The 12116-nt window shown below is 33.0% G+C and overlaps 1 protein-coding gene across 1 annotated transcript in view; it reads left to right on the top strand.

The window, feature by feature from the left end:
* The window catches only part of CPNE8 (copine 8), a 209521-nt gene that overhangs the window by 91148 nt on the left and 106257 nt on the right, over positions 1 to 12116 (top strand). The window contains exon 7 of the mRNA XM_046685801.1: positions 10112 to 10175. Coding sequence (XP_046541757.1) covers positions 10112 to 10175 — 64 coding nt within the window. The remainder of the gene's footprint in view (positions 1 to 10111; positions 10176 to 12116) is intronic.

The following is a 12116-nucleotide window of genomic DNA, read 5'->3' as shown; positions in this document are numbered from 1 at the left end:
TCTTACATATTCTTGATACTAATCTTTTGTTGTTTGACTATTTGAAAACATCTTCTCCTAGTTTATGACTTTTTTCTTCTCTTTTTAGTCTGGTGTATTTTGATGAATGGGCATTCTCAATTTTAATATCAAATTTTCCATTGTTTCCTTGCTCATTTGCATTTTTTATCATTAGTTAAAGAAATTCCTCATTATCTTGAAGTCACATTTCTTTTTAAAAATTATATATGTTTGCTTCCTGTTTTTAAGTTCTAGATTTAAAAATATTACACAATCTTGTATTGTCAGAATAATCGCTATTAGTAATTGTTATGTTATTGGTTGTTTGATTAATTTTTTATTTACCATCTTCAACATTTTAAGTGTACAGTTTAGTAGTGTTAAGAATATTCATGCTGTTGTCAAACACATCTCCAGAACTTTTTCATCTTTTTATTTTTGTGATTGGCTTATTTCACTTAACGTAATGTCCTCAAGGATCATTCATGTTGTAGCCTATGACAGGATTTCCTTCCTTTTTAAGAATGAATATTATTCTGTTGTATGTATACTTCACATTTTGTTTATCCATTCATCCATTGATGGACATTTGGATTGCTTCCACCTCTTGACTATTGAGAATAGTGCTGCTATGAACATGGGTGTACAAATAGCTCTTTGACACCTTGCTTTCAATTCTTTTGCATATATAACTGTAAGTGGGATTGCTGGATCGTATAGTAGTTCTACTTTTGGTATTTTGAGGAACCTCCATACTACTTTCAAAGGCAGTTGCACCATTTTACAATTCCACCAACAGTGCACAAAGGTTCCAATTTCTGCACATCCTCACCAACTCTTGTTATTTTCTGTTTTTTTGATAGTAGCCATCCTAATAGATTTGAGGTGATGTCTCATTGTGGTTTTGATTTGCATTTCTCTTATAATTGGTGATATTGAGCATCTTTTCATCTACTTGACCGTTTGTATATCATCTTTGGAGAAATGTCTATTCAAGTCCTTTTCTCATTTTTTTTGTTGGGCTATGTGATTTTTTTTTTCGTTGAGTTGTAGGAATTCTTTATATATATATGTAAACCCCTTATCAGATATTCTAGATGTTAACCCCTTATCAGATATACGATTTGCAAATATATCCTCCCATTCCTTAGATTGCCTTTTCACCCTGTTGATTGTGTTCTATGATGCAAACAAGTTTTTAGGGTTGGTATAGTCCCATTTGTCCATTTTTGCTGTGCTTTTGGGGTCATATCCAAGAAATCATTGTCAAGATCAATGTCATGAAGTTTCCCCCCTATATTTTCTTCTGGAAGTTTTATATTTTCAGGTCTTATCTCTCAGACTTTAATCCATTTTGAGTTTATTTTTATGTATGATGTAAGATAAGGAGCCAAATTCATTCTTTTCCATGTGGATATACAGTTTTCTCCATACCATTTGTTGAAGAGACTGCTTTTCCTCCTTGAGTGGTCTTGGCAACCTAGTTGAAGATCATATGACCATATATAAGAGGGTTTATTTCTGGGCTCTCTATTGTATTTCAAAAGTCTATTTGTCTGTCTTTATGCCAGTGCTACACTGTTTTGATTACTGTAGCTTTGTAATATGTTTTAAAGTCAGAAAGTGTGAGTTCTCCAACTTTGTTCTGATTTTTCAAAATTGTTTTGGCTATTTGAGGTCCTTTGAGATTCCATATGAATTTTAGGATGAATTTTACTATTTATTTCTGAAAAAATTGCCACTGGAATTTTGATAGAGATTGTGTTGAATCTGTAAATTGTTTTGGGTAGTACGGACATCTTAATAATATTAAGCCTTGCAATCCATGAACACAGGATGTCTTTCCATTTCTTTGTGTCTTCTTTAATGTCTTTCAGCAATGTTTTATACTTTTTAGTGTAAAAAGTTTCTTACCTCCTTGGTTAGGTTTATTCCTAAGTGTTTTATTATTTTTGACGCTATTGTAACTGGAAGTGTTTTATTTCCTTTTTGAGTTGTTCATTGTTAGTGTATAGAAACACAACTGATTTTTTTATGTTGATTTCGTATCTTGCAGCTTTGCTGAATTTGTTTATTAGCTTTAAAAGTTTTTTTTTAAATCTGGAATCTTTAAGATTTTCTACATATAAGATTATGTCATCTGCAAACAGAAATATTTTCACTTCTTCCTTTCCAATTTAGATGCATTTTATTTCTTTTTCTTACCTAATTCTCCCGGCTAGAATTTTCAGTGTGGTGTTGAATACCACTGGTGAGGGCTGGCAGCTTAGAGTTCATGATCTTAGAGGAAAATCTTTCAATGTTTCACTGTTGAGTATAAGGTTATCTGTAGGCTTTTCATATATGGCTATTATTATATTGAGGTAGTTTCCTTCTATTCCTAGTTTGTTTATTAAGTGTTTTTTTTTTTTTTATCATGTAAGGGTGTTGAATTGTGTCAAATGCTTTTTCTGCATTGAGATGATTTTTGTCCTTTATTCTGTTAATGTGGTGTATTAAATTGATTGATTTTAAAGTGTTGAGCCATCCTTGCATTCCAGGAATAAGTCCCACTTGGTTGTGGCATATAATCCTTTTAATGTGCTGTTGAATTCAGTTTGCTAGTATTTTATTTAGGATCTTTGCATTAATATTCATCAGGGATGTTGGTCTGTAGTTTACTTGTAGTGTCTTTGTCTGGCTTTGGTACCAGGGTAATGCTGGCCTCACAGAATGAAGTTGGAAGTGTTCTTTCCTCTTCAATTTATTCAAAGAGTTTTAGGAAAGCTGACATTAATTGTTTAAATGTTTGGGAGAATTTGCCAGTGAAGCTATATAATCCTGAGCTTTTCTTTCTTGGAAGGTGTTTGATTACTGATTCAGTCTCCTCATTAGTTATTGGTCTGCTCAGATTTTCTATTTTTTCATGATTCATGCTTGATAGATTGTTTGTTTCTAAGAATTTATCTATTTCTTCTAGGTTATCCAATTTGTTGCCCTACAATTGTTCATAGTATTCTCTTATAATCCTTTTTATGTCTGTGACATTGGTTGTAATGTCCCCTCTTTCATTTCTAGTTTTATTTGTTTGAGTGCTCTTTTTTTCCCTAGTGGAGCTAAGATCAATTTTGTTGATCTTTTCAAAAAACTGACTCTTAGTTTCACTGATTTTTTTTGTATTCTTTTTCTATGCTGTCAGTTATCTCTGGTCTAATCTATAAATTTTCTTGTTGGCACTGGTTTCACAGTATCTCATATTTTATTATGTTGTGTTTTCATTTTCGTTTGTTTCAAGGTATTTTCTAATTTTCCTTGTGATTTTTTCTTTGATCCCTTAGTTGTTTAATTGTGTGTTAATTTCTATATATTTGTGTATTTTTTCCAATTTTCCTTCTATTATTGATTTCTAATTTCACTCCATTGTCATTGGAGAATATATTTTTTATAGTTTCAAGCATCTTAAATTTGTTAAGACTCGTTTTGTGGCCTAACATGTGATCTCTCCTGGAGAATGTTCCATGTGCACTTCAGAAGAAAGGATATTCTGCTGTTGTTAGAGTGTGCTGTATATATTTTTTAGGTCCAGTTGTCTGTAGTGTTGTTCAGATCCTCTCTTCCCTTATTGATCTTCTGTTCAGTTGTTCTATCCATTATTGAAAGTGGAATATTGAAATTTTCTACTGTTATTGTGTTGCTCTTATATTATGTTTTATTAACACACTGCTGGATTTTTGTTTAATACCACTTTGTTTATATTTTTTTGCATATGCAATACTAAACTAGCAGAATCCCATAGGTGTTATTTTTATTACTGTGAAATTTTAAGTATTCTCTCTTTTCCATGATTTCTTCTTTTAATAATGAGCTTTTAGACTTAAAAATTGCCTTTTGTCGTTAATCTCTAACAATTCTTTTTGGCTAGTAAAAGTAAGACATTTTAGTAAACATTCTATGACATAATATCTGGTCAATTTTAGTAAATATTCCATAAGTTAAAGCAAATTTTGAGGAATGAGTAGAAATCACTGAGATGAAAAAAGTTCCTTAAGTGGTTGGTAGGGTGAGTATTCCTGGTGAAGTCAGGGAGAAATGAAACATCTGTTGTGAATTCAGGGAACTAGAAGCATGGCTCTATTGAAAAGTGGCAGGAAGGATGAAACTAGAGACTTAACAGTGACTGCATTATGAAGGATGTTATGTCCTAATTAATAAATTTGAAATTATTATAGGATCTATATAGAGCCACTGGAAGATGGAAGGCTTCATGATTAGAATTCATGATCAGATCAATCTGGCACCAATGGAGAGGATAAATTAAAGGAGTACCAGCCTGAGACCAGTTAGGAACAAGAAAACTGCAGTAACCCAAGCAAAGGTATAAAGGTATGAACTAAGGCAGTGGTAGAGGTAAGGAAGAGGTAGTAAGAGATACAGAAAATTGTTGCAGTTAGGAAAAAATCCAACTGCAACAATAAACAAAAAGCAAAACAAACCAAATCAAACAAAAACAAACCACCCAGTCTCTTAAAAGACCATTTGTTCTTCATGTGCTCAATTTTGGAAAGGATTACTAATCTCTAATAATTCTCTTGAGATATATCTTCAGCTGCTTTGGGGATGAGTTCTATTATTCTTTCTATGTGTTACAAAATAGAATGGAGGAATACAAGTATGGGAAACTATTTTCAAAATTGATTTTTGGGGGTAACTTTCTATTTTGATATAATTTCAATTACATGGAAAATTTACTAGAGTAGTACCAGAAACTCCTGTATTGCCCTTTACCCAGAATGTTTACTGTCAACAAATGTTAACTTTGTCCTTTGTGCTTTATCATGTTCTACCCCACAACCCTTCCTCTCATCCCCCTCTCTCATATTCTAGTTCTTTTTCTTGAACCATCTGAGAGTAAGTTGGAGACTCTAAATACTTGAATGTGTATTTCTTAATAAGGGTGTTCTCTGACACAACCACAATATGACGATCAAAATCAGGAAACTTCATAATCATACAATGATGTTCTCTAACCCACACTCCATATTGAAATTTCAACAATTGTCCTAATAATGTCCTTTATAGCTATTTTTCCCCAGTCTAAAATTTAATCAAGAATCATACATTAAGAGACAGCCCTGATGGTCTAGTGGTTAAAGTTTGGTGCTCTCACAGCTTTGATGGCCCAGGTTCGTTTCCCAGTCGTGGAACCACACCACCCATCTGTCAGTTGCCACTCTATGGCGGTGACTCACATAGAAGGACTATATGGACTTACAACTAGGATATACAACTGTGCACTGAGGGTTTTTGGAGGAGAAAAAAAAAGAGGAAGATTGGCAACAAATGTTAGCTCAGGGCAAATCTTTCCCTGCAAGGAAAAAAAAAAAGAATCATACATTGAATCATACCTGCATTATCAAGTCCTGATTTTAGTCTCTTTTAACCTGGAATACTTCCTCAGGTTGTATTTTTCTTTTCCTGCTTTGCATTGCTTTTAATAAAATTTGTATTTTAGAATAGGTTTAGATTTACAGAATAGTTGCAAAGATAGTACAGAAAGTTCCTGTATATCCCTCATCCAGTTTCCCCTAATGGTAATGTCTTACGTTAGCATGGTACATTTGTCACAGCTAGGAAACCAACATTGATACACTAAAATTAACTAAACTCCAGACTTTATTTGAATTTCACTGGTTTTTCCACTAATGTCTTTTTTTCTGTTTCAAAATTCAATTCAGGATACCACATTTCGTTTAGTCATCCTGTCTGCTGGTATCATCTGTTCTGGGACAATTTCATAGTCTTTCCATGTTTTGTATGACCTTAAAATCTTTGAGGAGTGCTAATCAGATATTTTGTAGAATGTTCCTCAATTTAGGATTGTCTGTTGTTTTTCTCATGGTTATATTGGACTTATGGGTTTGGAGGGGAAGTCCACAAAGGTGAAGTGCCATTCTTATTACACTATATCAGGGGTACATTATATCAACATGGCTTATCACCGCTGATGTTAACCTTGATCACTGGCCAAGTGTTTGACAGGTTAAAGTTGCTCAATGTAATGGTATATTTGTCCTTTTGTAGTACGGTCAGTTCTTGCTTTCTATATTTTGGAACTATAATGTTAGATGCATACAGTATTGAGATTATATCTTCCTAATTAATTGAACCTTTTGTCATTACACAGTAACTATTTCTAGCAATCGTTTTAAATTTAAAATCTGTATGTTTGCTGTTAGTGTGGTACACTGGTTTCATTTGGTTTAGTTTTTTTCCCTTAGTATATCTTTCCATTCTTTTCTCCTGAATTTTCTAAATCCTTAAATTTTGATGTCTATTATAAATAGCTTATGGATGAATTTTATTTTATACAGAATGACAATCTTTGTTTTTAATCTGGAGGATTTAGTTCATCAGTGTGTACCTCCGTAACTATTCCTTTGGATTTTATTTCTGTCACCTACTTAGTGCTTCTCATCTGCTCTGCCCTTTTTTCTTTAGTTTCTTTTGAATTGGTTGTATTTTTAAAGCATCATTCCACAATTTTCCTTTACTAACCTCTAGATTATAAAGTCCTTAAAAAAATTGTATTTTCCTAGAAATTTTTTAACATATTTACTTAATTTATCAAATTCTATTTACTTTAAAACATCTTTTACTTTCTTCCTGAACAAAGAACATCAGAAGACTAAGTTCTCACCCTCCTGATTAATGCTATCATTATCGTTTGTATTTGTTATTTCAGTTTTTAACATTACTATTATTGATTTATGGTCATATTTATTAAGATTTATCTATATTTACCACTTCTTTTATCGTTTCTTCTTTCATCTTAGACTTTCCATCCGTGATCACTCTCCTTCAGTTTGAAGTCCATCCTTTAGAAATTTCTCAAGCAAGGGTGCTTGGATAGAAATTCACTCAATTGTTGTTTGTTTGAAGATATCTGTAGTTCATGCTTGTTCTTGAAAGAAATATATACAATATAAATTCCTAGGGTGACAGTTATTTTCTTTCAAACCATCGAAGATATTTTTTCAGTTGTCTTTCATCTTCCAGTGTTTTTCTGAGGAGTCACCTCTTAGCTTAGTATTCCCATCTTTGTAGGCCATCTGTCTTTTCTCTCTGCTCCTTTGAAGACATGCCTTTCATCACTGGTGATTCGCCATGTCCTTATCATTTGTATTGGTGTAAATTTATTTTTATTTATGCTGCTTGGGATTTATTGAACTTTTTGAATCTAGAAATTGATTTTGTGTTTGTGTGTGTGAGGAAGATTGGACCTGAGCTAACATCTGTTGCCAGTCTTCCTCTTTTTGCTTGAGGAAGCTTGTTGCTAAGCTAACATCTGTGCCTATCCTCCTCTATTTTATATGTGGGATGCCTGCAACAGTGTGGCTTGATAAGCAGTGCTAGGTCTGTGCCTGGCATCCAAACCTGTGAACCCGGGCCACTGAAGCAGAGTGTACAGACTTAACCACTATGCCACTGGGCTGGCCCCTGGAAATTGATTTTTTTAAATCAGTTTTAGAGGTTTCCCAGCCATTCTTTCTTCAAATATTGCATCTCCTCCATTCTTTCTCTTCTTCCTGGACCTCTGATTAGATGTATATTAAAACTTTTGCCTTGGTTCTTCGTGTCTCCAAACCTCTTTATGATAGTTTCCATGCCTACTCTCTGTGCTGCCTTATGAATAATTTCTTTACATCTGTCTTTCAATTCACTAATTCTTCTCCTATGTCTAATCTGAGATTAAATCCATCCACTGAGGTCTCTCTTTCTATTATTATTTCTGGAAGTTCTATATTTGTTTTTTTCTCCAAATATTCTTGATTATTTTTATAGTCCTTTGTAAGTTTCTCATATTTCCATTCTTCTACTTAAATTTTAGGTACATTATACACACTTACATTTTGTATACTGTGCATAATATTTCCAATATTCTAAGTCTGTGTTTGATTCTGCAGCCTGTTGTTTCTGGAGACTCTAGCACATGGTACATTTTTCCTTCGGTGTTTTGTTTAAAATGAGTTCGTATATATATTTAAAGTTTAAATTTTTTAACTTTTATTTTATGTAGTTTGAAAGCAGGCTCTTCCAGAGAGGTTTCGCATTTACCACATACCTATGATCACTTGAATTCAACTGAATTCTTGATTTTTGTAGCTACCCATGTAGTGGAAATTAAGGCAGCAAGTCTGGTTGAGGTCTCAATTTTTAGGAAACATTTTTTTCTCTTTTATTCATCACCAAGTTCAAAGGCAAGGATTTATTTTGTAGCCTCCTCCAAAGTGAATGTTTATTTCTAATTCATGTTACAGTCAGGCAATGTAGACATTGTGATCCACGCTTTATGCTTCAAGTTGGTCATTTATTGAATTCCCTATCTTGTGAGTATCCCCGTTTTTTGTTTCTCGTCTTTATGCCTTAAGGATCCATAAAAACCAGCCCAGTCTCAAACTTCAGAGCTCACCTCTGCTTGTCTTTCTGGCACTCCGTCTTCAGCTTCTGATTGGTCCTCACTTTCTTGCTGGGTTATCAGAGCATCTATAAAGACTTCTTTGCAAATTTTATTCAGCATTTTAAAATATTGTCAGGTAGACGTTCATTCAGGGTGTTTAGTTTGACATAATGCTAAAAATGGAAATCTTGTGATTTGCAGTTAGAAAGAAGACCAAAGGTACAGCTGGATTAGAAAAATTAACAGATTAAGGATGTTGGAAGGATGCTAAAAATGATGTATGTAATATTCTAAGAAAAAATGTGCAAGGATAAATTAGTTGATCTCTTAGTCATTAAGACCTGGAGAAAATGGAAGATCCTGATCTGTACAATTACCCTAATGGGGAGTAAAGAGATAGAGGAAACAATGTTTTGTGATAGGCAGTTTCCTGCGCAAGCTTTGAGATGACATTTTTAGCTGAAGACCGAGTGGTGCTCTCCAAAAGAAATTTTAGGACAGGAAGAAAGAAAGGATAGAGCATTTTTAGAGCAAGTATAATTTACATTGGTATATTTACAACTCAGAATATTTTGAACTTCCATTCTTTTACTTTATTCCCAGTCAAGATACTAAGACTCCAATCCTTTATACATGGAGAACAAGGGATTAAATATTTGTTGCATGCATACTGGCATAGGTTATCGGAGGTGAATTATATTCTTGAGGACAAAAACACTTACTGGGCTCTAATTCCACAACCTGTAGTTCTGACGCCAAACAGAAGAGTCTGAACTATGATTTGTAATAGGACAAAAGAAGCATTAGGTTTCCTCTTTGGAAGATTCTCATGGACTTCTCTCTACAGTCCCTCGTGTAAAGCAGGGAACCATGTACGCAGCTTGATTTTCCTAGTGGACTTTTATATTTAACTCTGTTGGTTTACAAGAGGTTTATGTCATGAATTCTGCTCTTATAGAGCTTATAATCAACTTGAGAAAAGAAAGGGTGAAAATATGTGATTGTAACAACGTGGGAATAATTAAATGTTAAACGTGTGGCACTGACGTTAAGTGCAGTAGGAATGCAAAGAAGACTGAGCTTTGTGTGGGGTTGACTGGGGTAAGGTTTCTTGGAACAATTGGAACTTCATCTCGGGGTATGGAAAGTTTGAGGTGGAATAGGGAACAGTTAACACTGTTGGTGTTAAGGTATGTCAGGGTGTGGGAGTGGGCACAAAGAAGAAAGAAGCACAAATAATCAACCATGTTGATGAAAGGGGAAAGACATTGAAAACCAAGTTAGGAATAGGTTTTAGTCATATAATAGAAAGCTTAGAAACCACGGGAGAAAGTTTTATTATATTTCAGATTGTTATATTATATTACATTGCATGTGGCAGACAATATGATGTTATTGAAGACTCTTGGACAGAAGACTGACATATTGAAAGTGATCAAAGTTTAGCTTCATTAAGAAATGTGGACCTATAGGATTATCTCAAAGTTAAAACTGGGAATGTATTTTATTAGGAAAGAGCCCACTTATTAGTAATATGCTCTTTATTTGGTTATATAAAAATAAAATATATAATAGTTTATTATAATATATATAATATTATATTATAAATATATAATATTAGATATAATGTTAATATAAAATATAATGTATATAAATATATTTTTGTTGTTTTAGAGGAATTCCAGGGAAGAAATGTGGTACAATCATACTTACAGCAGAGGAATTAAACTGTTGCAGGGTGAGTAAATATTTCCTTGGTTTAAAAAGTATTTCCAACAGTTTTTTGAATTGATTTTTCTGAAACTATTCTTCAATGATTAGTTCTGGAGTAATTTTAGCTAAAAATAATTAAAACTGTGTTATATAATTCTATATTCTATAAAATATCATTTTAGATGCTTAGTACCTTATCCAGAGAGACTACATTCTATAGTCCAAAAAGGATAATCAGTTATTTCAGCAGTCTTTTTAAAGAATAAAAGTTCTTAAAATAAAACCTAAGGTCAGTATAATTTGGGGGGCATTAATATAATGAATCATCAATTGTACAAATCAGTTCAGTCTTGTAAAAATTTCAAAGATGTATGTGTAATACTGAAGGAACATTTCTGTTCACTTGACTTGAGCCTTTGTGCGTAACAGACTTGTTTTTCCGTATTTCTAATTGAATTAATTCAGAATTTATATAGGGTCCCATCTTTTATTAGCTTGGGAAGCCCACCTTTGAAGAAAAGACCAGCTACCACTCCAGCTAGGTTAATGACGGCGTAGAGTGCATAGTCAGTATTTTTAGAAAACTGCTGTTTTTATTTGTGATTTGCTGATACAGCCATTGACTCACGGTCAGTGATTTCACTGTCATCCAGAAATGAGGTGATGCCTGTGACACTCCACACTGGAAGTAGTGATGGCTTTCTGAATCTGAAGTCAACATTATCTATTTAACATGGCCCAGCGGATCCCTGGGAATTGTTATTTCTGGGGGAAAAAAAGTTTGCCCTGGATTGTATCTCTAGGACTCTTTATTTTCACCTTTTGGTTCGTGGTTTTAGGAGCAAAAGCTTCCAAAGAATACCAAAAACTTAATACTCTGATATTGGCCACAGTTTTCATATGGAGAGCTATTATTTATTATCTGAGTTTGTAACTTTAATCTCTAAAGGTTTTTTTTTTTTTTTTTACAGATAATTACTATGACTTTATATACATAATGTATTTCTGAACTGCTCTGTTTCACTTTCCATGTGTGCAGGGGAAACCAAAAGCCAAAAATGTGAACCAGTCACTAGAGTATTTTAAAAAATTCTCCCAGCTGATAATAGATTATGATAACATTAAATTTGAAAATATAATGTATATGAAAGCACTTTATGTGTACTAAAAATGCCTTACAAAAAACAGTACAATTATTTAATTGCAGAAATAATACTTACCGTCCTATTTTTTAGTTAAAATGGCACAATGATTTCTTCTAATTATGTCATCTAATCATCTTTTTTACTTCTTATCTCTGAATTTGTATGTGTATGATAATATATATTTTGTATAATGAGGGAGGAGAGAGAAAATGAAGTTCAAGGTCAATAAGATACATGTTCTTTATTCTACTTTGTCAAATCTTGACATTATCATGATTTTGTGTAAATATGCCAATGAACACATTATTATTAGTTCTATTTCAAAATAGAACCAAGATGCCAAGGGCATAGATTGAGTATGGCCAGGCTGCATCTTAAGTATCTTCCACTTTCAATTCTACTGTTTTGCTTGGAAGAATGGGAAAATTCTTCCAAAGCTTCTTTAGCGATCTAGAGGCAGTTTTACTCTTTCTACTACTAAAGCTTTCAGAACATCTGGAATTGTCTTTTAATAAGTAAACACATATGTCTCATACTTAGAAATTATAACTCTGTTTTAAAACTTGTTTAGAATCTTGATTGAACTTCGCTTATGTATCCTATGTTCTGATTCTTACCTATAACCTCATTGATAATCAGCATCATTAAGGTGTATAAACCTTGAAATAATATTATGATGCTAGTATAGTAGAAGAAACAGGTATAGTCAAAGCAACGTTCATAGTTATTTCAGAAGAGACAATGCCTTTTAAATGTACATTTTAAGGTACTTTAAAAATATCAGGCATTGTCTTTTGGAGTTTTGATCGAAATAATTTTAT

The sequence above is a fragment of the Equus quagga genome, chromosome 1 (assembly GCF_021613505.1).
Source record: "Equus quagga isolate Etosha38 chromosome 1, UCLA_HA_Equagga_1.0, whole genome shotgun sequence".
NCBI classification, from domain to species: Eukaryota; Metazoa; Chordata; class Mammalia; order Perissodactyla; family Equidae; genus Equus; species Equus quagga.
This window is presented reverse-complemented; position numbering and strand designations above follow the sequence as displayed.